Below are 24,747 nucleotides of genomic sequence, written 5' to 3'. Positions count from 1 at the left end.
CCCCCCAGGCTGCCCCAGGAGACACTGGCCTTCAGAGAGGAGCTGGACATCCTCAAGTTCCTGTGCAAAGACCTGTGGGTGGCCGTGTTCCAGAAGCAGATGGACAGCCTCCGCACCAATCACCAGGTGTGTTGTGCGTGCCTGGGGCCCAGCTTCCCGACTCCAGGTGGACACCGAAGCCAAGAGGACGCAGGAGGAGAGCCCCTCGGGTGGGAGGGTGCAGCGGCCCGGCCACCGCTGGCCGGGGGGGAGTGGGGGGCGGCCCTAAGCTCGACGGCAAGAGCCAGGTTCCCCGACTGGCAACACAGCCCCTCTCTGGGCCTCTGCCCAATCCTCTGAAGGGAGCCAGGAGGCCGCAATGGGCAGGGCGGGGGTGGGGGTGGGGTGGTTACAGCTATTTCCAGAATGTCCACAAGCTTCCCAAGATGGGGCCCCAGGGTGAGCAGTAGGCTGTCCCATGGTCGGCAGCACCTCTCCTTGGCGTGACAGCAGAGTCCCCACTAGGTGCCCATGCTTTGCCCGGCCCGGCCTGCAGCTTCTCACCACAGCCCCGGGAGGAAGGGCCTATGCGGCTGTTTACTTCGGGAGCCAGGCCGCTAGAGGGGTTAGGACCAGCACACCCCGTGGGTGGATCCTCGGCCCAGCTTGGGAAGCCCCTGGGCCCTTCTGGAGCTCTGAAGGATGGGGCCCATGACGACAGGGGTTCTGAGGCCCGGGTCCTTCCAGACTGCAGCCCAATGGGGCAAGGGGCGCTAGGTCCTGGTCTTCCGTCCCCCACTACCAATGCACAGGTGCCCCCCCAGCCCCTACTGGGCTCTTCTCTGTCCCCAGGGGACCTACGTCCTGCAGGACAACAGCTTCCCTCTCCTCATCCGGATGGCCTCGGGCCTGCAGTATCTGGAGGAAGCACCCAAGGTAGGGAAGGTGCTTGGACTTGACCTCCCCCTATTTCCTCAGCCCCCACCCCAAGGTGGCCTCCCCTCAAGCTGAGGGGCTGGCCCAGGACCCAGGGGAGGAGTTGCCCCCACTGTGTGTGGAGCCCTGGGCCTGGGTGTGGGCCTCCCTGCTTCCCTGGGTGACGTGTGCCCCGCCCCGCCCCCGTCCCCAGTTCCTGGCCTTCACCTGCGGCCTCCTGCGAGGCGCCCTCTGCATCCTGGGCATCAAGAGCCTGGTCACCGCCTCCGTGGCATCCCTGCCCACCTGTGAGTCGTGGGGGAGGGGGCCCTCCCCATCCCTCAGGTGTGGTGGGGCTCCAGAGTCCTATCCCTGCTCCCATGGCTCTGGGAGGCGGGGCCGGGCTGCTGAGCCCCACTGACAGATGGGGAATTTGAGGCCCCGAGAGCTTAAGTCACGTGCCCAGGCCACGCGGCTAGGGCAGCCCATTCACGCGCCCCGGCCCTGTGGTGCGCCCCCACCCCCAGCCTGCTTCCCTAGGTTGTGCCGTCCGGAGCGGAGAACTGCCGACAGACCACGCGCTGGTCTAGTGGTTGTGAACGTTATTATGGGTGGACATGATAGAAGTCAGCCTGCTTGATGCTCGATGGGGGTCCCCAAAGGGCAGCCAGGGCCTGTGGATTGCAGCCTGCCTGATGGGGTGTCCTCCTGACCCCCAGGGCCCTCCATCAGACGAGCTGAAGCTTCATGCCTCCCTGGGGCCAGCCTGCCCTCTGCTGTCTGCCCCCCCCCCCAGGTGTTTGTCCCTCTGCCGGTCCCCCAGGCCTACTCATGGCAGGGGGACCTGAGGCCAAGTGGGCAGGACCTGAGCAACACATGCCACAGAAGCCCGTGTTGGCCCCTCCTTAGCAGCCTGCATGCTTGACCTTCATGCTCCTAGTCACCCACACGGCGCTGGGATGCGGGCCAGGTGGGCGGGGAGCAGCATCCCCTCGGACCAGCCCAAGGCCACCCAGTCTGCTGGTGCAGGGCAGGGAGGCGCATCTCTGAGCTCTGCAGGTGCTTTCTGCCTCGCCCCTCAGATCCCAACCTCTAGCTAAAGCCTGCCCTTCTCTTCCAGGTAAGTTCCAGGTGGTGATTCAGAAAACCTGAGGAGCCCCAGGCCCTCACCCCCCGCTGAGCCTCATGGCCACCGCAGGCCCAGGGACCTTGGAGCACCGCTTTTGGGGGTGGCCGGAGGGCTCTTGTTGGGGACCCCGGGCTCTGTGGGTGATGGACAAGAGGGGGGGTGCAGGGGTCCAACCGCTTTAGGGCATCCCCAAGTGGGTGTCACAGGGAGGTTGGGGTGTCCTAGGAATGAGGCGGCCCAAGTTGGGGCCAGTGTGAAAGGATCCCTGCATCAGACTCCTCCCTCTGCATGGCGGACACCCAATAAAGGTTCTGTATGTGCAGCCAGATTTAAAGTGGAAGGTGGGGGGGGTCACCCTGAGTGCTGAGGGGGAGGGGGCCTCTGTCACAGGTCCTGCGGGGGTGGGGAGAGCAGAGCCCCCTGCGTGCCTCCCCACTGCTCATTTCCTCCCCCTGCAGGCCCCTTGCGTCTCCAGCCCCATGGCCCGAGCCCTGGGGCCTCCTGCCTGCACACCTGGCGGGGGAGGGTGGCCCCGGGCACTGGCATCCCTAGCAGCCTCAACAAGTCTGGGGCTGTCCTTCCCCTGGTGGGGCGCACCGAATGGCCCTCTCCCTAGGGAGCAGGACTGGGGCCACCCAGAGCATGGGCAGGGGCAGGCCTGGGGCTGCCAGGCCCGAGGATGGACAGAGAGGGGGAAACAGGCCAGACTCCCTCATTTCCACCCCCCCCCCCGCCCGCAAACACACCTGAGGGAGCTGGCGGATGGAAGTCCCACCCAGAACAACAGCCCAGCTGACCTGCCCCTGGGCTGTGTGGCCTCCCTGCTCTCCTGCTTCCCCCTCCCCCTGCCACCACCTCCCCTCCCTTTACATTCATAGCACCCGAGGGGACCCCCGCCTCAGAGCTGTGAACTGAGGCTGGGGTGAGACCCAAAGGGGAGGAGACAGGGTCTCCTTGCTCAAAACCCCACCTCTACAGAGTTCTGTGAAGACAGCCCGTCTGGCCCCTGCCTTGGCCTGCCCACTCCCAGCCCGGAAAGCTGCGCTCCACATTCTCTGGCCTTTGCACACACCAGTCCCCGCCTGGGCCGCCCCCGCCCACTCCCCAGACTCCTGCCCCTTCTGGGGCATCCAGCAGCCACTCGGCTTCTGCTGGCCAGTGCCCCCCTCTGTCTGTGCCCCCAGCCCCGGGAGGACCCCTAGACAGCTTCTTCCTGCCCTGTGGTGTTTTCTTATATTCCAACGCACTTCTTCTTGAGTCCCTCTGGATCCCTTTGCCCAGTACAGAGCCTGGCAGACGTTTCCCTGAATGAACTGGTTATTCAGCTAAACTGTGTGCGCAGGTGGGCAGGAGGCGCAGAGGGTTGGCCCCATCCTGCCCTCAAGAAGCTCCTGAGCGCATCCTGGAGGTTCCCCCACACACTCACCCCCCACTCAAACATACTAGCTCTGCCCCCCAGGTTGACTGGACTGCTGCCGGGGCTGGGGGGTGGGCAGAGTCCCCAATTAGTGGAGGACAGGGAGGAAGCCTCCCCAGGAAAAGCAGCTTGAAGACCTGGGGAGGAGAGACGGGACTGGCCCCCAGCGGACAGAAGGATGCTTGGCTCTGGCTACAGGGGGCAGGGTCTGGTCACCCAGGCAGAACCCCTAGAGGGGTGTCCTGCTGGACCAGATGGGGTCCCTTCTCTCTTGTCCTGAACCCCCTTGTCCTGGGCACTGTTCGGTGGTAGTCTCCCCCATCCCCACCAGGTCCCCCATCTACCCTGGGCAGTGACTCTTTGCCCCATCGTGCCAGCAGCTGAAGGGACACGGGGGCCTGGAGAGCAGAGCCCTCTCCACCCCCCACCCCCGCACAACTGAAAGCCCCTCTTGCTCAGCCCGGCCCCTGCTCTCACCTCTCCGAGAACAATGTGCAAAGCATCCAGCAGGCAGGAGGCAGAGCCTCAGCAAGCCTGCAGCCCCTGCAAACCCCTGCTTCCAGAAGCCCTGCTCTGCTTCCACGTGACCTGGGGCAAGGAGCTTCAGCTCTCTGGGCCTCAGTTTCCTCATCTGTAACGTGGGCGCCACAGCCGCCCTGCCGGGCTCTGGTGAGGAAGGGGCTAACTGGGAGAAGTGCATAAACCGTATGTGGTTCCTGGTAAGCCTTCATCTGCATGTTGTCGTCCTTCTATGAGAAGCATCTAGAGTAGCCTGGTAAATGGGTCAGTCCGTGCCCGGCACACGTTAGCTGCGGTCATTCCTAAGTGCCTGGCTCTGCTCAGCGGACTCCTCCTGACAACTGCGGGACGGTGGTTGTCCCTGGTCCACTCAGCATTGAGGAAGCCAAGGCTCAGAGAGGTGAAGTCACTTGCCTGAGGTCACACAGCTGGGCCCTTGAGGAACTGGCATCCGAACCTGGGATTGTCCTCTCTGGACTCTTAATCCCTGCGCCAGCTTCCCACCCCCCGGTCCCGTGGACCCCCCCAGGAGCGCCCGGCAGGTGGAGCCCCAGGCGGCACGGTGGCTGGCCACCTCCCTCCCTTACCCGGGGTACCACGCCCGGGGGCAGCCCCCAGAGTGGGGAGCGAGCTGGCAGGGCGGGCGCTCCGGGGAAGGGGCGGGGACAGGGCGGGCAAACCGGTCGGGTGGCTGGCCCCGGGCTCGGGGCCTCTCTCCAGTGGGGCCGGCACAGCAGCTCGGCAGGGCAGGGAGCTGGGGCCGAAGGGCTGCCATCAGGTAGGTATGGAGGACCCCAGGCGAGGGGCGGGTGGGCAGGGGCCAGGCGCCAGGCCCCAACCCTCTCTGAGCCCCAGCTCACCCCCTTTTCTCTGCCCCTCCACTTCGCCTGCCTCCCCGCCCCCCCCACACCCAGCATCCTTCCTCACTTCTGCTTTCGGCTCTTCTCATTTTACACCTGTGCACCCCATCTCGCCCTGAGTTTGCTGAGCCTCTTCCCCAGTTGGACCACCCTGATTGAATGTGCACCCCCAGAATTCCCCTCCCCACTCCCGCCCTTGTTCAGGCCCTAGATGTACCAGCCCTGAAATTTCAGTCACTTGGCGGCGGTGGCTTGGGGCTCCCAGCTCTCCCCGCGCTGGTTACACATCCCTTCCCACAGCGCCAGCCCACGCCTCCGGCGCCAGCCCGCGCCTCCCACAGCATGCACCCCCAATACCTAGTGCTCCCTGAAGTTTACTCAGCCACCCCCGGGCTCTTGTGTTTCCCTAGCCCATATCTGCTCAGCACCCCCATCATCCTAGCCTCTTGGAAACTCCCAGGGGCTCCCAAACACCCGGTCACCAACTTTGGAAATCTCACGCACCCCAAATTAGCCCTTAGCGCCCCGGTAACCATTCTCCATTCTCCCTCGTCTAGCTGTCCTTCCCCGGTCCTGACCACTCACTTTTACTCTGAAGGGCACTGCCACCCCAGCTGGCAACGTGGGACCCCAACATCAGGGACGGGGTCTCTCACCTGTCCCAGGTCACATCCAGGGGGTGGGCTCTTCTGGCTGGCACCCAAGGGAGCCGGGCACTGAGCCCACCCTCGCCCTCCCTTGGAGCAGGCCCCCCGGCGCGATGCACAAACACTACACCCTCCGCTTCGCCGAGGGCGCCCTGCCCCTTCGGACCCCCACCGAGCGCTACTTCTTGGACCCAGAGTTGGGGCGGCAAAAAGGTAGGGGTTCAGTTTGGGGGGTCCTGGCAGGGAGCGTGGTCTGTGAGTCGGGGGGCTGCTGAGTGGATGGTTGTTGAGCAGAAGGGGAACGTCAGGCCCCAGGGGAGAGGAGCTCCCAGCACTCCCCACAGAGGCTTCCACATAAAGCGGTCATGGTGTGGGGGGCAGAGGCCCCGGGGAGCCCGAGAGTGGGAGCCCAGGATGGGGATGTCAGCAGGGGGGCCCACCCAGCCTACCCCTTCCCCCAGCATGGGTAGAATTCCCCCACCCCAAATCGCCAGGCCTGTGAGGACTTCACCCCAACCTGGGGGGAGCAGTGTGGAGAGAGAGCAAGCTCCCCCCACCACCAAGTGTGTATGAGTCGGGGGATAGCTTCCAGGGTGGTGGTGACCACAGGTGCTCCTGCTGGGGGGTGGGGGTGGGGACAGTTACCGCCCATCGGGCCAATTCAGCCTCTTGAGGCCTGTGCCTCCCAGGGCAGCCCCCTTCCCCCCAGCCTTGCCCGATTCTGGGTACGAGGCCCACGCCCTTCTCAGTCCCCACCCTGTCCCCTCTCCATGGTCACCTCCCATCACTCCAGCCTCCTCTGGACCAACCAGGCCGGTTCCTGATGGGTTCCTTTCTGCCCCCCCCAACCCCAGGGACACCCCCCCAGGGACTCCAAGGCATTGTCCCCACTCCAGCCCCTCGCCTGGCTAAGCCCAGGCCTCCGCACCTCTCCGCCCCCCAACAGGCGAGCACGGAGACTGCCCCCTGCCACATCCCCTCCTCATTTTCTCGGATTTCTCCGGGGTCTCCACTTGAAGACTAGACCTGGTTCCTGCCAGTGCCCCCCCCAGGGGTCAGGGACCCAGGCCCAGTCACCCCCACTTCCTTCCTTCCAGGATGCTGTCACCAGTGGTGCCATGACCCAGCGGCCCTTCGAGCCCTCGGGCCCTGTCGGCTGCCCCCACAGGTGTGCTGGCAGCTGGCCTACCAAAGCCACCAGGGGGGTGTCAGCGGCTGCCGCCGGGGCCCCCAGCCCCCCATCTTGCAGCAGCGGCGGCAGCCCCAGCCCCCGCCTCCCAGCCCCCTGCGGCAGCAGCTCTGCTCCGTTCCAGGGGCCCGGAAGGGGCCACCTGCAACCGCTGCTGCCCCCAGGCAGCTGGCCAGCGCCTCCCAGCCGCCCCCCGAGCCCAGCATCTCACCCACCGCCGCACCTGCCACGGCCAGCAGCCGCCCCGCCCCGCGCTCCGCAGCCGGCGCCCTCCCGGAGCCCAGCAGGCCCCGGGCCGCCCACCCCCTGCTTGCCCCAGCAGCCGGCGGCTCCTTCACCTACAGCTCCGGTGCTCACCCAGCCTTCCTGTGGGCTCTGTCCCTGCTGCCTCCTCCCCCCGGGCCTCTGGCCCCTCGGCTCCTCGCTCACTCCTTGCTCACTTTGCTCCCCGTCTGGGAGGGTGCTCAGCCCTGACCCTGGGTGCCCCCCCTCCCCGGGCAGCCACCTCTGCTTCACCTGTCGCTTCACCTGTCCACAGCTGCCAGGCCAGGCCTGTCCTTGGTGCCTCGTCCCTGGCTAGTGGGGGGGGCGGGGGCGGGGAGCTGGGCCCTGGCTCTCTCTCTCCGCTGACAGCCTGGCTCTGCTTTCTCTCTTCCCGGCCCTCCCTGCCCCGCACCCCCAGCCCAGGGGCCAGAGAGAACCTGGGCCAAGAGGGTGACAGGCACCACCTTGCTGGCCAGCTCTGGTGTGGGAGAGGGGCAGTGGTAGGGGAGCGGCCTGGGGGCTGGAGAGAACAGTGCGGCAAGGGGAGGGAATCCCTTCACTCATTCACTCATTCGTTCCTTTAGCCGTCCATCCTGTGACTAGGTACTGGATGCGCACGGTGGGTGCCCAGCTCTGTTCGGGGAGGGGGTGGAGGCTGCAGGGAGCAGGGCAGAGACTGCTGCCCCCACAGAGCTCCCGGCGATGGGGGGTGGGTACAGGAAGCCATATAAGGCGAGTTTCAGTGTGTCACCCAGTGATAACCACGTTGGGGGAAAACAAGGCAGGCAGAGGAGGTAAGGAAGCAGCATCAGGGTTTGCAAATAGGGTCATCAATGAGGCGAGCCTCCGTTAGGGCAATATCTGAGCTCCGTAAGTGGCAGCAGGGTGGGCCTGCTCCCGGGGCCGTGACGAGGGCCATACCCCGGGGACCCTCGTGGCTGTGCTGAGGGCTGGGGCTTGGGCCCTGGGGCAGGCGGGAGCCACGAGGGACGGGAGCTGGCATGGGAGTGCGGTGAGAAGTCGGGGCGAGAGGTGCTAGTGGTGGGGGCGCGGGGACACACGGCGGGTTTCCGGGTCTGCCTTGAAAGCAGAGCAACCGCTGAGCAGGGACTCGGGCTCCAGGCCAGGCAGCCCCTCGTCCCTGCAGGCTCTGGGGCCCTGCCGCCCATGTCCCACCAGAGGCCCAGCGAGGTGAGGTCACCCGGCCACCAGGCAGAGTGGGGTCAGAGCTGCCTGGGCCACCCCCTTGGCTGACCTTACGGGGTCCTCCTGCTGCGGTCTGTGCCTCCAGGCCCGGGGCTGACCCTCCGGGAGGGAGGGATCCTGCAGCCCCCATACCCCCCGCCAGGCCCCTGGGGAAGGTGGGTGTGTTATCCCCACCACGCACCGGGAGGCTGGCCCAGGGCTGCCCACAGCTGAACCCTCCCTTTCTGGTGCCCCAACTCCAGTCCAAGAAGTAGCATTCGGTGGGGGCCCGTGGTGGGGGGGAGGGCCAGGTCACCCTCAGCTGAGTGGACACTGTGATGCTGGTGCATGGTGCCAGGATTTGAACTTGAATCTGCTCCCTAAACAGTCATTCCAGACCATGGCATCGACCGAGGGCTCGCCCCGGGCCTGACCCTTTGGCGTCCATGCTGCCTGGTGTCTCTGTAACCCGTCTTTGGAGGGAAGGACGGAGGCTCTCAATGGTCATGCAGAAAAGGTGGCACGGCCAGGCCCAAGAGGCCGTCTGCCTGGGCTCGGGGCAGGATGAGAGGCTGTGGGCATGGGGTCCTGGAGAGGGAGAGAGGTCAGGGTGAGGGATGGACAGGAAGCTGAGAGGAGCCTGGGATTGTCGGAACCCTTCCGCGCTGGACCCAGGCTAGCAGAGCAGGCAGAAACTGACACGAAAAACTTCTAGAGCGTGCCAAGAGGTGTCTTAAGCTATCTGAGGGCCTCGAGTCCCAAGAAAGGCCCACGGGATTTTTCCGGGGCAACCACGGGCTGGTGGCTGAGCCTGGTGACCTAGGGCCTGGTCATCCCAAATCCCTTGGGCCTCTGTGCAGGGGGTCGGTGGAGAGTCTAGCCTCCTAGCCTTGACCTGGTGGATCTGGGGTCGGCTCCTCCTGGGGTGCTCAGAGGGGCACATTAGACTCTGGAGAAGGGGGTTGCATGCCTACTGTGCCAGAAACCTCCATCTGCAGGTTTGACATGAGTCACCTCAGGGAGTTGGGCAGAGGGATGCCGAGGAAGGGAGGAGCTGAGGGCGGGCTCTCTGGAGGGCAGATGGGAGGAGGGTGGTGCTTGGCCAGCCTTACTGACTCAGTTTCGCCCCCCTTCCCCAACCTGGGCCCCCAGATATCCAGACAGAAGATGATGTCTACTGTACCTGCCTGGCCAAGACCCTCTGCCACGTGCCTGTCCCTGTGACCGTGGGTTTCTATGCCCCCTTTGGCTGCCGCCTGCACATGATGCTGGACAAGATCACTGGTGAGGCTGTGTGTGTGCTGGGGAGGGAGTGAGGGGAACGGAGCCCCTGGTCCCCCGTCCCCTGGTCCCTGTCCAGCCTCAGGCTTCCCCAAGCCCCACTCGCTCCTGAGGCCAGCTGGGCCCCAGTCTGGATGCCTGTAAGTCAGTATTAACCAGGTCTCTCCTGACGCCCACAGCCTCTGTCCCCGGGTCCCTGCTCATTCCCTCTCTGGCCTCTTGGCCAACAGTCTCATCCCCTCCCCTGCCAGATCCACTCCAAGGAATCTTTTGAAGATACAGCTCTGGTGGGGCGCCTGGGTGGCTCAGTTGGTTAAGCGTCTGACTCTTGATTTCAGCTCAGGTCATGATCGTGGGGTCATGGGATGGAGCCCCGCATTGGGCTCCCCGCTCAGCAGGGAGTCTGCTTGGGATTCTCTCTCTCCCTCTGCTCCTCCCCCTGATTTCTCTCTCAAATAAATACATCTTAAAAAAAAAAAAAGAAAAGATACAGATCTAGCCCTGTCCTTCCCCTGTTCAAAAAGCCTTCTGTGGCTCCCAGCACTCTAGGGAGAAAGCTCAGGTTCCTCACTGGCTCCTGTTGAGTCCCTCCTGTGCCCCCCAGACCCATCTCTTCTCAGCACAGACCCAGGGCCTGGCGCCCACAAGAGCCCTCACAGATAGAGGTTAACCGATCACGTGGGCCGAAACGCAGCCAGGATCCACAGCAGCTCGGACCTGGTTTTAGCCCTGCTCAGACCCCAGCCCCGACTGTGGCCAGAGGGGCTGGAGGCGGCTCACCTCCGTGAGCCCAGCCCTGGTGAGCACCTACTAAACAAGACTGCATCTGCCCCCTATGTTGTCACAGAGCGATAAACAGGGTCCCAGGAGGAGAAAACATGCGGTTATAAAGAAAAAGGAAAGAGCATTCGGGAGCTCCTCCGTGCTAGGTGACTCTGGCACATTCCCACTCATTCATTCACTGACCTCAATAGCAGATGGACCCTGCCCCCAACCTCTCATGATCCATCCTTCAGACATTCCCCCAGCCCTTCCTTGGTGCCCAGGGGACACAGGATGACCAAGACGACCAGAGCCCTGCCCTTCGTGCCCTCACAGGCCAGAGAGGCAGCCGGACCTGGCCCCAGAGAGTGATGACCCAACAGTGGGTAGGGTTGGGGTGTGGGAGCCCAGGAGGCACCTGACCCAGCCTGGGGATCAGGGAGGGAGGGCTTCCTGGAGGAGGAGACAGCCGAGCTGAGACCTGGAGGAGGAGGAGGAGCATTAAGCCAGGAAAATCAGACCGAGGCTGTGCCCCGCTGCCCAGCATTTCGCTTCCTCCGCACCCGGCACGCATTCTTTCCTTCCTCGTCCCTTCCCGTCCTCTCTCCCCTGGGAGCTCTGCTTCTTCTGCCCACCGCTGGCCCTCAGACCGCTGCCCCTCCACGCGCCGCTGCGGGCCCCCGGCCCCCCGGCCCGCCGCTCAGGGTCCGGCGCGCCCTCCCCGCCCCTTCCCTCCCCGCAGCGCTCATGCAGCAGGAGGCGGCGCAGCGCGAGGCTGAGGAGCTGCGGCGCGTGCAGTGGAAGCCGCGGCCCGTGCGCGGCTGGGGCTTCCTGCGGCTGCTGTGGTACCTGGTGTTCCTGCAGCCTGTCATCACCGAGCTGCACCTGCGCCGCAAGAACGTCCAGTTCCACTTCATCCGCTTCAGCGCCTGGCAGTACGCGGGCACGGACAAGCTGTGGGCCGGCCTGGTGACCACGCTGTGCGAGGGCATCCGCCACCACTACGGCGCGCTGCCCTTCAGCGTGTACTCGGTGCTGGGCAACAAGGCGGCCGCGACGCCGGGCTTCTGCCAGCGCGAGTGGCACTGCCGTTGCCGTGTGTGGCTGGCGCTGCTGGCGCTGCTGGCGGCGCTCAGCTTCGGCGTGGGCCTGCTCTACCTGTCGGTGGGCGCCCGCGCGCAGGGCCACGACGGGGCCAGCGGCAGCCTGCTGCGCGGGCTCGGCGGCGCGGCCACCACGCTGTCGGGCTCGGGGCTGCTCATGGCGGTGTACTCGGTGGGCAAGCACCTGTTCGTGAGCCAGCGCAAGAAGATCGAGCGGCTGGTGTCGCGCGAGAAGTTCGGCAGCCAGCTGGGCTTCATGTGCGAGGTGAAGAAGGAGGTGGAGCTGCTCACCGACTTCCTGTGCTTCCTGGAGATCTACCAGCGGCGGCGGCTGCGCGTCGTGCTCGAGGTCACCGGGCTGGACACGTGCTACCCGGAGCGCGTGGTGGGCGTGCTCAACGCCATCAACACGCTGCTGTCCGACAGCCACGCGCCCTTCATCTTCATCCTGGTGGTGGACCCCAGCATCCTGGCCGCGTGCCTCGAGAGCGCCGGCTCCATGAAGGGCACGGCCGACAACGGCTACCTCTTCCTCAACCGCACCGTCACGCTGCCCTTCTCCGTGCCCATCATGGGCCGCCGCACCAAGCTGCAGTTCCTGCACGACGCCGTGCAGAGCCGCGACGACCTGCTCTACCGCGAGATGACGCGCAAGCTGCGGCCGGGCGGCGGCGGCGAGGGCGCGCAGCTGCTGGCGGTGGAGACGCAGGCGGGCGCCGAGCGCGCGCCGAGCCGCATAGACGCCGAGGCGGCGCGCCGCATCCAGGAGGCGCTCTTCTGCCTGCACGACGAGCGTGACTGCCTCTACGAGTACGTGCCCGACAACGTGGTGTCCATGCGGCGCATCGTCAACACCGTGCCCATCACCGTGCGCCTGCTGCAGCAGCAGGACGGGGACTTCGCGGGCCCCACGCCGCGCCAGGCCGTGGCTTGGGTCGTGCTGGCCAACCAGTGGCCGTGCCGCCTCAGCTGGGTGCTGCAGTGCCTGGAGGATCGGCAGCAGGCGGGGGGCGCGCCCGAGGCCCGCGTGCGCCTCTGGAACGTGTTCTGCGACAACAGCCCCGAGCTGCACTCCATGACCAAGGAGTTGCAGAACGTGCTGGACTTGGACGGCGACCCCGAGCTTTTCGAGCGCTTCCTGGGCGCCGACTTCCCTTTCACCGTGGCCCAGGCGCAGAGCCTGCTGCGCTGCACCGTCAACCTGGACCACTCCATCCGCCGCCGCATGGGCCTCATCCGGGCGGTCCGCGCTCTCAAGCCGCCCAGCCCGCCCAAGTCCCCAGCCCACGACGCCCCCCACGCCGCCGACGGAGCCAACCATGCCCCCGGGGCCTTCCAGTCCGGTCAGGGCGCTGGGCACGCCCCGGCGCATGCGGGCGAAGCCCACCAGCCCCGGGACTGGGCGCACAGGGGCGAGTCACGACCTGTGGCCTGAGAACCCTTACAGCCTAGGTGGGCCTTGAAAGAGTACCCCGGGAGCAGCGGGAGAGGGAACCGCTGCTCCATCTGCCCGGACGAGGGGGTGAGGGGTGCGACTGGGCCCAAGGCTGCAGTGCAGGTCTGCAGTGAGGCCTGTGGTGGCCACCCCCCCCACCCCCCACCCAGGTGAACCTGGGAGCCAGAGAGCTGTTGGCAGTGGCAGGGTACGGAGCCAGTGACCAGGTTAGAACCCCGGGTTCAAGTTCAATAAATGGAGATGTGAAAGCCCCCGTTGGTTTTTGGGTCCTGGGCTCCCTGGCTCAGCAGGGACTGGGAACCAGGCCTGCCCTATCCTGCCAAGCCCTGGCACCCCCAGGGAGCCAGACAGCCTCAGCTGGCAGCCTCACTGCTGGCATCCCTGGTGCAGGAGTGGTTGCGGGGGCGGTGGGTGAGGCCACTGAGGCAGGGGAGGACGGATGTGCCGGGTTGACTCAGGCAACGGAGAGCGCCTAGGCCTCAGGGGATCCAGGTCCTTGTCCACACGCCCTGCTGGCCCCTGCGCAGGCACGGAGCTGGCATTTCCGAGGGCGGTGTCCCATTGACTTCAGCAGGTTGCTCCACTCAAGGGGTGGCTCTGCCCTGGTGTAATGAATGAATGAGGGCTCGCTGGCACTCTGGCCAGCTGGGGCAGGCAGCACGGCCTCCCCTGAACAAGTAACTGTCCACCCGATGATGAGGACTGGGGAGCTGAGCAGAGATGGGGTACCCATGGGACATACAGAATCGGAGCCTGTGCCAGGCCAGAGTGGCGGGGGGTGGGGGGGGAGGGTTCTTAACCACTTTCCCCTCCCACCCGTGTGACGCGGACCTAGGATGCCAGTGTCACCCCTCTGGGCACCTTCGGAGTTCTCACTGGTCAAGGAGCCACACACTCAGGCCCGTGGTGTGCCTGGTCCAGTCCAGTTGGGAGACAGGACCGACACTTAACCTACGCTCCCTGATAGATAGGCGTGACGAGAGCTCAAGGGCGTGACTTCTGAGGGGACAGACCCAGAGGGAGCCAAGAGCTCTGTGAAGTCACCCATGCTCAGGCCCTGGGGCCTGGTGGAGGTACTGACCTCACAATCCTTACTCCGAGGCTGGGCACAGCATCCCACCTCCACTGGCCAATGATGGCCTCCAGGTGGACCCAGGGCAGAGAGCCGGCCTGTGACTTCCGCTGGGGCAGCCAGCTTAGCTGCGTGGCTAAGCCGGTGGGACAAACCTACACCTGCCGGGCGAGGTTCTCCCAATGGCAGCAGGGAGCCTGCCCAAGAACGACGCCCCCCAGAGACACACGGGGACCGTGAGAGGTCGGTGTCTGCAGGTGTGGGACTGGGGCCGATACGTCCCTTCCCTTTGGCCTCCCTTCAGCCAACCTGGCTCAGGCTTCCATTTCTCACCACCCCCGGTCCGGGCTGACACACGTTAGCAGCAGGAGTAGGCGCGAACTAACCTGCCGACGGGCTGGGAGCAGGCCTGTGGACCCCAGGCCCCAGGAAGGAGCTACAGCTCCCTGTTCAGTGGAGCCACGCGGTGGTCACTGTGGCCACCGTGTCTCTTAGACTCTGACAAAGTCTGAGTCCGACAGAGCTAGAGTTGGGATGTCCTGGAGTGGCTGGTGTAGCCGGGAAGGCTCACTGTTCCCTAGCACTCACGGTCTCCTCTGCGGGGTCCGTGGAGCTTTCCTGCTGGCGACTCGCACCTCGGGGAGGCCACGGGGCTGGTTCTCGCCAACAGGAAGGGAGCATCAGCGATGCACATCCCGTTCCCATCTTCGGTGAAGCAGGTCTGCCTTGTCCAGTCCCCCCCGCCCGTCTGCCCACCAGATGCAGGGGCTCCTGAGGCCCTAAGGAGCGGCAGAGCCACAAGGGCGAGGCCTGGGCCCGCCTGTCACTTCGGGGAGAACAGCTGCCCGCTACCTAACCATCCACAAGCGTGGAAATAACATCTCCCATGTGGCACTGAGATCTTTACGACTGGGCACAGCGTCTAGCCCAGTAATAAAATGGATTCAGTGTGTCTTCACAACAAGCTCCAGGAATGTCTGGGTGGCTGAAGGCAACGAGGAGAAAATACTTGGCCGAAGGGATCCCCCCCTTGCGATCCCGGACTGATCCAGGATCCAGCTGGAAAATCAGGAGCACCACACAGTTGGTGCCTGGGGGTCCCCTGGGGCTGCTAGGACCAAGTCCCACAAGCTGGGTGGCTTAGCACAGAAATGTACTCTCCTGGTTCCCAGGCCCGAAGTCTGAAAATGTGTCTGTAGGGCCATGTACCCTCGGAAACGCGGAGTGTCTGGGGCCGCTGGGGGCAAAAGCTGGGGCCTATTCCCCCTGTGCCATGGGTGGTTCATCTCCATCACACCCTGGGAGCCTAGGCCTGAAGCTGGAAGATATTTTGGGGGTTGTTTCCCTCTGGAGAAACGGGACTGTGAACTGGACAGTAAGGGAGGTACAGGAGGGTGGACACGGCAAAAAAAAAAGGGGGGGGCAGGGAGTGTTGTGGGAAATGTGGCTTTTGCCTCCCCGGCCTGCCCGCTTTCCTCTGGGGCACCCCTGGCACCAGCCCCACAGACGTCCCTGCACCCCTGGCACCAGCCCCCCAGACGTCCCTGGCCCCTGCTGGGCCCTGCCCTCCCTGCTCCCTGTGGCCACAGCTCCCGCAGGGGGCGCCCCCGATCGGCACAAGCAGAGGGCAGGCGAGTGTGGTGAACCCAGCTCTGGTTTATTAGAAAAGGTGTGAGCAGAGTTGCACCGACAGGAGTAGCCCCTCCCCCGCCCACCCGTACCCCACACCCACGCCGCCCCCCGGGTTGTAGTGCCTCTCAGAGCGCAGCCTCAAGGGGCCTGGACAGCAGGGTCTCTAGAAGCCCGGCTGCTCCTCACCCCAGCTCCCTGATAGATTTATTGCACTTAAGAAATTAAGAAAGCTCTGATCCTCTGCTCCCAGCCCCCCGCCCCCCCCGGCCCTGGCCCTCACTCTGCCTGGGGTTGCTCTACCAATGTCCTCCACCACCACTCACCGCCCCTCCCTCATCATGCCTCCTGCCTGGCCCTGCACCCGGGGGCGACCGGGGGGCCATCCCACCACCACCCAGGACTGCTGCCCTCCACAGGGCAAGCCTGGCCCAACAGGCCGTCTGGAAAAGGCGTCCAGCCTCGTGGCTGATGTCCTTGGAGAACTCCTCTCCCATCCCCCCAACCCAGAGCCTTCGAGTGCTGGACACAAAAATAGTGCTTAAGTCAGGGCGGGGAGGGCAGTCCCTGCGGCTCCTGCGCTCTGTGTAGTGTTGCTGTGGGGGGCAGGGGTCCCCAGAAAGGCCCCCCACACCCCTGGTGGCCCAGGCCTCAGGAAGGCTGGGGGTGAGGGTGAGCAGATTCTCATGGCTCTGGCCTCAGCTCATCGAAGACTGACCGGAAAAAAGGAACTTGGGGAGAAGAGATTGGGGGAGGGCCTGTCAGAGCCAGGGGCGCTACTGCCGGACCCCAGAACCCCTGCCCTCTGACCCCGGCCCCTGCCTCACCTAAAGTGTCACAGTGTCTCCTGCCCAGATTCCTGACTGGCTTCCAGAAGCAGCTCCTCGAGCTCCTTCTCATTCTTGGAGCAGCTCAGTTCTGCAAGGGGAGAAGGGGCAAGCAACCTCCAGTCAGGCAGGCGGGGATGGGGGGACCCCAGGCCATCCCCACCAGCCCTGCCCAAGTCTGGCCCTTAGAGCAGCACAGGGCCCGGGTACCACTGAGACCATCGGATTCCAGTCAGCACATCTCGCCTGCTCCATCCCAGGGAGAGCTCCCAGGGATCCAAGGGAAACAAGGTGGGGGCTGAGGACCAAGTCCTCGTTCCTACCCCCTTCACAGGCCATTTTAAAGGAAACACTGAAGCCCATCGAGGGGCAGGTGCTTACCCGGGCTCACAGCAGCACCCAGGGCCCGCTGTCACCCTGCCCCGGAGCCCCACTCACCGTGTTCCAGGCCACAGCTGCCCGCCTTGGCCTCAGGCCCCGGGGGAGGCTCTGGAGGCAGTGCGAGGGCGAACTCGGGCTTCAGGCCATTGGGCAGCGGTGGCCCTGGCTGAGGTGGCTCCAGCTGTGACTGAGGCTCCAACACCCCTGGGTCCGGAGTACCGATGGCCTCAGCTGGTGGCAGGGCAGGTGAGGTGGGCGGGGAGGATAAAGCAGGAGGAAGGGGGGAAGGTGGGGAAGGTGGGGAAGGAGGGGCGGGGGGCGCCGGGGGCTCTGCCCTCTCGGGCGGACTCTCAACCCGAGTCACCACAAACACTTTGTGGCCCCGGCCGGGGCTGGACACAGAAATACGCTGCTCAGTGGGGGAGGCGGGGCTGCCTGGGGAGCTCCTGTCCCCAGGGCCCAGGGAGTCCGAGGGGGGCACCAGGGCGGGGCAGGGGGCCTCGGCCCTCTCCCCATCCTCCTCCTCCCCACCCTCCTCCTCGGAGTCCGAGTCTGAGTCTGAGTGCGGCCGGGCGCTGGGGCCGGGGGCCCCATTCTGCTGGGCCCTGGTGGCGGGCTCGTCCCCGGGCTCCTGGCCCCCGGGCTCCTGGCTGGGCTGCGGCTCGGTCACGGTGATCTCGGGCATGGAGGCGGAGAGCTGCAGCCGCTGCTCCTTCTCGTCCTGCTCGCGCGCCAACATGAAGTTCTGCTTGCAGCCATTCTGGATCTCTGCGAGCAGCGCCTTTTGCGTCTCGATGAAGCTCTTCACCTGCAAGCGGAGCGGGCCTGGCTAGGGCTCTGCACGGCCGGTGTCCTCGGCGGACCCGGCAGTCGCCCTGGGCCAACCTGCACCACCCTCCCGCCGCCGGAGGCCTCAGGGAAGAGCCCACTCAGCTCACCGCCTCCTTCTTGGGCTCACGGTCGAGGTCGAGGCGCAGCAGTGAGTGGTTCACCTTGAGGGCCAAGGACAGTGCCATGAGCCCGCCTGTCTTGATCTCGTTCTCCCGAAGGTCCAGTCTCAGGAGGCGGGGGCTCTCGGCGATGAACTCCGCCACCGCCACCGCGCCTGGGAGGGGGACCGCAGGGGCTGGCCATGGGCTAGCCGCCCGCCAAGCCCACCTGCACCGCCCCCTCGGCCCAGCCCCGTGCCCTACCCTCGCACGTGAGCTTGGTGGAGGTGAGGCCAAGGCGCAGCACGCTGCGGTTGCTGATGAGGCCGTTCTTGAGGTTCCGCACGCCCTCGTTCCCGATGGGGTTGTGGCCCAGGTTCAGTGTCTCCAGGCTGTGTGTGTGCGGCTAAAGGGAGCGGCACGTTGAGAGTGAGGAAAGGCCCAGAAGGCCAATCAGGAAAAAGGCAAACCCGAGCGCTCCCTCTTCGGCAGCACCGCCCAGACAGTCCTGCTTAAGGCCAGATGCTTCGTGGACTCGGAAGCCGCCCCGGTGCCAGCCAGCTGCCCTGTCCACTCCCCAGCCCAGGCAAGCATCCCGAGGGCTCAGCGCATACACCTGGCCGCTGGTCATTCTTAACTTGGACGTGAGTCTTTGTGGCCTGTGGGCTTGCTTTAAATACCATGTATTTATGTAAAAAGATTTAAAACGCACTGAAGACTTCCAGAAAATATTAACTTTCTATGCAGAGCATTTTCACCTCGTGCGCAACATGGTACTAGGCTACCGCGCCGGATGCAAGAAGACAAGAGCAACTGAGAAAGGCTACTTTCCTTAGGACAGAGGGGCTGCGGAAGCTGAGGGAGAGCAACCCGCGCTGAAAGGGCTCCTGCAAAGGGTCCCTGAGGGGCAGGGTGAGCACGACGGGGGGCAGAGCACGAGGCTGGGAGGCCGTACTGGAGCCGTGGCGCCCCTCCCCGCTCCCGGCCCGACTCACCAGCGTCATGCCCAGGAAGGCCATGCCCGTGTGTGTCAGCTGGTTGTTCCACAGCACCAGGGTCTCCAACCCCTTCTTCTGCTCCTTGAGGCCCTCGCAGATGTAGGCCAGACCTGGAGGGGACCCATGGGCAAGTCCCCGCTGTGGTCCAAGCGCTTCTCCAGGGGACACCGGTGGGGAGCCACTGTTACCCCAGGAGAGCGCAGAACCTCCCGGGGCTTTGCCCTCCCGTCAACCTGCCTGCCCGGCCCCCCCCGCCCCCCGACTCTAGCCCGGCCACCTCCTGCCTCGGCCCAGCACCCATGGCTCCCTGGTGCCCGGGCCGGAACATCCCTCTGTCTGCTTCAGTTTTCTCCAGAGCACATCTCACCATCTGACACACCGCATACTCTATTAATTTATCATGGCGGTGTCTCTCCCGAGGGCAGAGATCTCTGTCTCAACCGGCCTGGCACGTGCTAGGTGCTCAGTAAATGTGGTGTCTGGGCCCGGCCACCCTGGGCGAAGGAACTGGCCTGCATGCCCTATGCTGTCCCCCCAGCGCTCTCCTCACACTGAGGCCCGGAGACCCTGCTCAACAGTGACACAGAGTTCCTACCACTAGCTACTTCCTCTCCCTTCCCATTTACCCTCTAGCCCACCGTGGCTTTTCCCCGCAAATATTCAACATCTAGGCTCTTTCCTACCTCAGGGCCTTCTATTCACTCTGCCTGGATTCTTTTTCCAGGCTTTTTTTTTTTTAAGATTTATTTGAGAGAGAAAGAAAGCAGGGTGGAGCGGGGGAGAAGAAAAGAGAATCTTAAGCGGACTCTGCGCTGAGCACGGAGCCTGACATGGGGAACCTGAGCCAAAACCAAGAGTCGGACGCTTCACCAACTATGCCATCCAGGCGCCCCTTCCCAGGCTTTTAAAAGGGCTGGCTCCATTCTTGCCCTCCACATTGCTGCCCAGAGGTCACCTCCCTGCACCATCTTAAACGGCCTCTGACTGACCCTCTGTCCCAACAACCTTGTTTCCTTTAGGCCACTTTTTTCAGAGGATAATTATTTTAATTATCTCTTCAATACCTCACTTCATCCTGCAGGTCTTTGCTGAGCTGCCCCCTCCTCTAGGACACCCTCCCTGGGTTCCCACAGCCCAGCCCTGCCCAGTCTGAGCTGTCACTGCCTGGGATGGTCTGTCTTCCCTACTGGACTGTGAGCCCCATGAGGGCAGGACTGGGATTGTCCTGGCCACCCCCGTGTCTCCAGCACCATGGGGCACCTGGCTAGGCACACAGTGGGTGCTCAGTGGCTGGAGCGGGGTGGGCGTGGGCAGGCCTCTCACACACCTGAGTCCAGCACATGGTTGTTACGGAGGTCCAGGATCTGCAGGGAGGAGTTGAACTTGAGCAGGTTGCCCAGCTGGGCCGAGTCCTGCAGGCCGTTGAGCTTGTTGTCGGCCAAGTAGAGCTCCCGCAGATTCACGTTCATCTTCAGTGCCGTGGCTGGGGGAGTGTGGGGAGAGCACAGTGACTGGCCGAGCCCCGGCCCCCAGCGGGCAGCATGTTACTGATCCGCCTCCCCTGGCCTCGGAGCTCACCAAGCAGCATGAGGGGTCGCCCTGACAGGCTGGCGTTTTCCAGATGCAGCACCGCTAGGCTGCTGCGGATGCGCAGGGCGCGGGCCACGAAGGGCGCTGAGTGGTCCAGCAGGGGCGTGTTTCGGGCGTCCAGGTACTGTAGGCAGCTCGTCTGGTGGGGCAGGGGCAGGGCTGGAACAGGCTGGCCCCAGCCCTCCCAGTCCCCAGGGATCTCCCAGCCCCACGTCCCAGCGTGCAGCGGGGCAACTGTGTCTGTGAGGGATGGCCCGGCCTGGAGTCCTGCAGGTGAGCAGGCAGGGCTGGTGACACCTGAGTTCCCAGACTCCTGTGCAGCAGATGCCCCGGACATGAGTGAAGCGGGGGCAACTACAGCCACCTCCCAGGGATGGGTTACGAGCAAGTGAAGAAGAAGGAAAGATGCTTGAAAGGAGAAAAGGAGCCAGGGTTGGCCTGAGGCAGGGCACCCCTTGGCATTGGGACAACGACACTCTGAGGGCTCATGAAAACCAGGCCCTAAGGGACGGGTGTCCTGGGAAAGCACCCTGGACCCCTCTGCGGTCGAGCCCCTTCTACCCTGGGGAGGGCACAGATAAGAGGCGCCCACCTTGCGCATCATGTGGGCAGCGGCCTGCCAGCCCCGGGTGCCGATGTGCTTGTTGAAGGAGATGTTGAGGTGGGTGGCCGACTCATAGTATTCGATCATGTCGAAGAGGGCCGAGGCACCCTGGGGGCCGAGACAATAGGGTTCAGACTCAGGCTGAGGCAGACCCAGGAGGCCAGGAGGTGGGGGACAAAAACTAAGGGGTGGGGAGGGCCCTGATGTTGCCCTGGCACCTCTGGGTTCCAGGAACCAACTTCGCCCTTCCTGCTGAAGTCCATCTGCTTTCTCTTACTTGTTACCCCACTGCCACCAGCAGGTGGGCTGACAGATACACCCCGGAACTGGGACAGGCCCCTGGCGTACCTGGGCCTCAGTTCTCCAGGACCCCACCCCCAGGTCTCCTGGTGGTCTCTGAGTCTGGGGAGGTGAGGACACCTGGGCCCAAATGGGGAGGATGCTATCTGCATGTTTCTCAAACTCTCTCTTACAAGTGCTGTGATCCCCAGTGGGGGTTCCTGAAAAGGTTTCTGGTGGCCACACACCTGCCCCCACTAAGGCCCAGCTCCCCAAGTCCCTCTCTTGCTTACAAAGGCCCTGCCTCTGGGGTGCGTCTATGAGACCCCTTTTCTGGGCCCTGCCCCAGAGTCCCAATATCCCCCACATCCACTCTGGTCACATCAGCTGCCTCCTCATCTTGTCCTTCAAGAGGCCCTGCCCAGCCTCTGTCAAAGGGGAACTCTTCCTCCTGCAGTGCCCCCTCCCCCTAAACCTCAAAGGGGCCAGGGAGCTGGGGGAACAGGTCAGGGTGGTGGCAGGAGCTGCTCACATCTTCATCCAGGTTCGTCTGCTCCAGATCCACGACCCTGAACTGCAGCCTCTTGAAGACCTCCTCCAGGGCCTCGCAGGTCTTGTAGTCGAGCTTCTCACCTGGGACGAGATGGAGTGCACCTCTGTACGTGCTGGCATGCTTGGGGGGCTGGCTGGAAATGGGGGCTCCGGGCGGAGGGAGGGCTCGCTGCACCCGCCTCCCCTCAGGGAGGGCACCCACACCTCTCAGGAACCCCACTGCCCTGGGCTAACCTGCTCTTACGGCAGGACCTGCCGGCCCAGACCCACCTCGAGAGGCTCTGGCCCTGCCCACTCCCCAGGGGTCCCAGCCTCTGTCCCGACACGCACCTTTCAGGTCCAGACAATCAATGCGGTGTCCAAGGTCCGTGAACTCCTGGGAAAACAGAGGGGTCAGGGCTGAAGGCAGGAAGACACCCTCAGGAGCAGGGCTGGACCCTGACAGTGGGGCAGGCGAGGGTCCGATCTGGCTCCGTTTCTGAGGTGAGGCAGTGTTCTGGGGTCGGGGTGGCGTGCAGGGCCTCAGAGAGCGGGGCATTCTGTACCCACAGGGCCTGGGCCAGGTAGGGGCACCGCCCCTCTGGCCCAGCTGAATGGAGCATTCCAGGCAAGAAGGGGCAGCCAGCACAAAGGCCCTGAAGCAGGCGCGAAGGTGGGGATGGCTGACAGGCCTGGGGGTGCAGGCCGGGCACCAGGCCCCACACAGAGAGCACTCAGTGAGGAGGAGGAAAGGCACCGGTCAGATGTCTGCCCGGCCCTCCTTGGCTATGAGCCCAGCCCCACCCCCACTGGGTGCCAGGTTCTGTTCTCTGGGCTCCGCACACATTAGCCTGTGGACCCCCAGGACCCACACTCCTGGCTCCCACACTGAGGGGCCGTCTTTCCCTGAAACTGCCAACAGGCCCTTCTGGGAACTGCCCCAGAGAACCCTTCACCCTGGGGTGCAGAGCTGGGTGGCGAGCATGACTGCTCACAGCAATGCCGTCTGAGGGAGCGGCAACCCTAGAAACAAGCGACCTTGGAACATTCTGGAATGACCCATCCGGAGGGAAGGCACTAAGGTGGTGCTTTACCAACACGCCCAGGCTGGGCAGGCGGCAGGAAAGGCACTGTGGGACACAGCTACAGGGGACACGCCACGGGCACAGCCATTCACGCAGACGAAGAACGTGTCCTTAGGGCTGTGGGCTTCTGGACAGCGAGCTGCCCTCTAACAAACGCACAGGCAGGGCCAGAGGGCGAAAACCTCAAGCTGCCAACAGTGGGACTCCCAGGAAATGGGACTTGAGTAAGAAGTGAGGAATGGATTTTGCTTTTTATGCCTGTAGTATTTTAACTTAAAAAAAAAAAATAGCGTATGCAGAACGTATAGAGACCATAAAGAATAAACGTACGTATGGCTTTTCCCCTGGGGAACCGAATTTCTTTGGGGAGTGACAGTTAAAATTCTTACTTTATATCATTCCACACTGTTTAAACATTCATAAGAGCCTGATCGCTTTTACGACTGAACAGAGGATTTTCCAGGATGTATTTACACGGGCCCTGGGCTAGGTGGCCAGGCGGGGCGGTGCCCTGTGCACCCTTCCCTGCTCAGGGCCGACCCCAGAGGCCCAGAGGCTGCTGGGGGGGAGGGGAGGGGACAGAGAGAGAAAAGCTTCACCCCAGGGACCTCCCCCCCACCCCCCTCCCCTCGCTCTGACTGCGCCCCACCCCTGCCCGGGTACCTGGAGCTGCTGGAGGAGCTTGGGGATCTGTCTGCAGTTCAGCTTCTGGCAGGCTTGCTTGTAGGCACCAATGACCTCATCCACGGTCACGTTCTGGGCTGCAGGCACAGAGGACCCAGGCCTGTGATGCTCCGCACCCTGGGCCCCCTTCACTCCCGCCCCCCACAACAAAACGCCCCTTCCGATGACCCACTGAGTCCTGCCCTCCCGTCAAGGCCCCTCGATGCCACTGCTGCCCTGTGGAGGTGGCCCCGGGGCCCCCAAACGAGTCAGCCCCTCCCTCCACACCTTCCCATGGCTCCTCGAGCAGCTCTGCACAAACATCACACAACTAACATCACAGAACTTTTCTGCTTGTTGGTTGTCTCCCCTACTAAATGGGGAGGGCAGGGCTGGGTCTATCCTGGTCACCACCTTGTCCCAACAGTATCCAGCCCAGGGCCAGGCCCAGAGCAGGTGTTCAATCTGTGTGTGTGTGTGTATGTTTTCCTAGGTGAGAGAATGAATCTGTACTTTGATGCTATGAGGAAGCTGAGCCCAGAGAGGTGAAGCACCTTGCCCAAGGACACACAGCCGGTAAGTGGTGGAGTGGGGAAGTGAACTCTGCTCTTAACTGTGATGCATGTGGCCTCAGAGTCCCCACTCCTGAAACAACACCCTCAACAGCAAAAAAAACATCCCCCGACAGCTACTCGGCGCGGGGCCTCCAGTCTGGGGGACACGGCGGCACAGTCAGAGGAGACGGGGCGCGGCCCGGGTGCCCAGGGGAGCAGGCAGTGCTCACAGAATGAAGGGATGGAGCCCAGGCTCAACAGCTGCACAGCACAGCCCCGGGGAGGCCCGGTGCCCATCACCACGCTCCAGACAAGGCTGGCCTGCCTGTCTGCACCGATCTGCCTTCCGTGGACATTTCATAAAGATGGAGGTAAGCAGTATGTGGCCTTTTGTGGCCAGCCTCTCTCATGGAGCACAGGGGTTTTGAGTTCCGGCCCCTTTACAGGGCTGCATGGTAAATGCCTGATGTATACATTTTGTTTATCCATTCACTGGACAAGACATTCATACTGTTTTCGGTGTTTGTCTATGAAATATTGGATTCTGCCCCAGGGCAACCGGGAGAACAGGAAGGGAAGTCTCCGAGCAGGGGAGGGGCAGAGAAAGCTCTTGGCGTCAGCAGAATGGAGTGGGCCTGGGGACGACAGGGCAGGCAAGGAATGGAGTAGGAAGAGGGCCTTCTGGAGACCTCGGCCTACCCTCACCCTGCTGCCACCCTGGCCTGGCCCTCAGAGCCGGCAGAAGCCCCTGTCGAAGCTTCCAGGTAAGCATCTCCCAGTGGACTCTCCCTCCAGGTCGCATCAAGCACTACCCTGTTTTCTAGGGGAGGAAACCGAGGTCTGGGACGGGGGGGACGCTGCCTCCCTGAGGCTGGGCAGCTGGTACAGGGCAGAGTTGT

The 24,747-nt window shown here is 64.0% G+C and overlaps 3 protein-coding genes across 4 annotated transcripts in view; 2 read left to right on the top strand and 1 right to left on the bottom strand.

Annotated features, from left to right (window-relative positions):
- The first annotated feature begins 6 nt into the window (after positions 1–6).
- LOC102731176 (trafficking protein particle complex subunit 6A) lies at positions 7–2,345 on the top strand. The gene is made up of 4 exons (XM_081807093.1): positions 7–126; positions 832–915; positions 1,109–1,202; positions 2,015–2,345. Exons 1-4 carry the CDS (start codon positions 100–102, stop codon positions 2,044–2,046), a joined length of 237 nt encoding a protein of 78 aa, XP_081663219.1. The 5' UTR covers positions 7–99; the 3' UTR covers positions 2,047–2,345.
- Positions 2,346–2,405: 60 nt separating this feature from the next.
- Positions 2,406–13,257, top strand: NKPD1 (NTPase KAP family P-loop domain containing 1). Of its 2 annotated transcripts, XM_081807092.1 has the most exons (4): positions 2,406–5,679; positions 6,564–7,004; positions 9,257–9,388; positions 10,890–13,257. In XM_081807092.1, the coding sequence occupies exons 1-4, from the start codon at positions 5,580–5,582 to the stop codon at positions 12,683–12,685; spliced, it is 2,469 nt and encodes an 822-aa protein (XP_081663218.1). In that variant the 5' UTR covers positions 2,406–5,579; the 3' UTR covers positions 12,686–13,257. The 2 variants fall into 2 exon arrangements, with proteins under 2 accessions (XP_081663218.1, XP_081663217.1); XM_081807091.1 differs by lacking the exon at positions 6,564–7,004.
- A 2,159-nt stretch (positions 13,258–15,416) lies between these two features.
- PPP1R37 (protein phosphatase 1 regulatory subunit 37) overlaps positions 15,417–24,747 on the bottom strand; it is a 40,629-nt gene continuing 31,298 nt past the window's right edge. The window contains exons 2-13 of the mRNA XM_031033758.2: positions 23,295–23,392; positions 21,898–21,943; positions 21,548–21,648; positions 20,725–20,844; positions 20,121–20,271; positions 19,870–20,025; positions 18,540–18,652; positions 17,809–17,950; positions 17,554–17,720; positions 16,673–17,423; positions 16,235–16,325; positions 15,417–16,138 (exon numbers count right to left, since the gene is read on the bottom strand). Of these exons, the coding sequence (XP_030889618.2) occupies positions 16,243–16,325; positions 16,673–17,423; positions 17,554–17,720; positions 17,809–17,950; positions 18,540–18,652; positions 19,870–20,025; positions 20,121–20,271; positions 20,725–20,844; positions 21,548–21,648; positions 21,898–21,943; positions 23,295–23,392 (1,928 nt within the window). The 3' untranslated portion in view covers positions 15,417–16,138; positions 16,235–16,242. The remainder of the gene's footprint in view (positions 16,139–16,234; positions 16,326–16,672; positions 17,424–17,553; positions 17,721–17,808; positions 17,951–18,539; positions 18,653–19,869; positions 20,026–20,120; positions 20,272–20,724; positions 20,845–21,547; positions 21,649–21,897; positions 21,944–23,294; positions 23,393–24,747) is intronic.

This window comes from Leptonychotes weddellii, chromosome 16 (assembly GCF_054177405.1).
Source record: "Leptonychotes weddellii isolate Sample4059 chromosome 16, ASM5417740v2, whole genome shotgun sequence".
Taxonomy (NCBI): domain Eukaryota; kingdom Metazoa; phylum Chordata; class Mammalia; order Carnivora; family Phocidae; genus Leptonychotes; species Leptonychotes weddellii.
Note: the sequence above shows the minus strand (reverse complement) of the source record. Positions and strands in the feature narration are given on the sequence as shown.

Bases quoted from the DNA above. Each gene is read 5' to 3' on its own strand.
- NKPD1 (XM_081807092.1), top strand. From the start codon at position 5,580: ATGCACAAACACTACACCCTCCGCTTCGCCGAGGGCGCCCTGCCCCTT. The intron at 5,680-6,563 runs GTAGGGGTTCAG...CCTTCCTTCCAG, and splicing joins AGAGTTGGGGCGGCAAAAAG to GATGCTGTCACCAGTGGTGC. The intron at 7,005-9,256 runs GTGCTCACCCAG...CTGGGCCCCCAG, and splicing joins CTCCTTCACCTACAGCTCCG to ATATCCAGACAGAAGATGAT.
- LOC102731176 (XM_081807093.1), top strand. From the start codon at position 100: ATGGACAGCCTCCGCACCAATCACCAG. The intron at 916-1,108 runs GTAGGGAAGGTG...CCCCGTCCCCAG, and splicing joins ATCTGGAGGAAGCACCCAAG to TTCCTGGCCTTCACCTGCGG. The intron at 1,203-2,014 runs GTGAGTCGTGGG...CTTCTCTTCCAG, and splicing joins CGTGGCATCCCTGCCCACCT to GTAAGTTCCAGGTGGTGATT.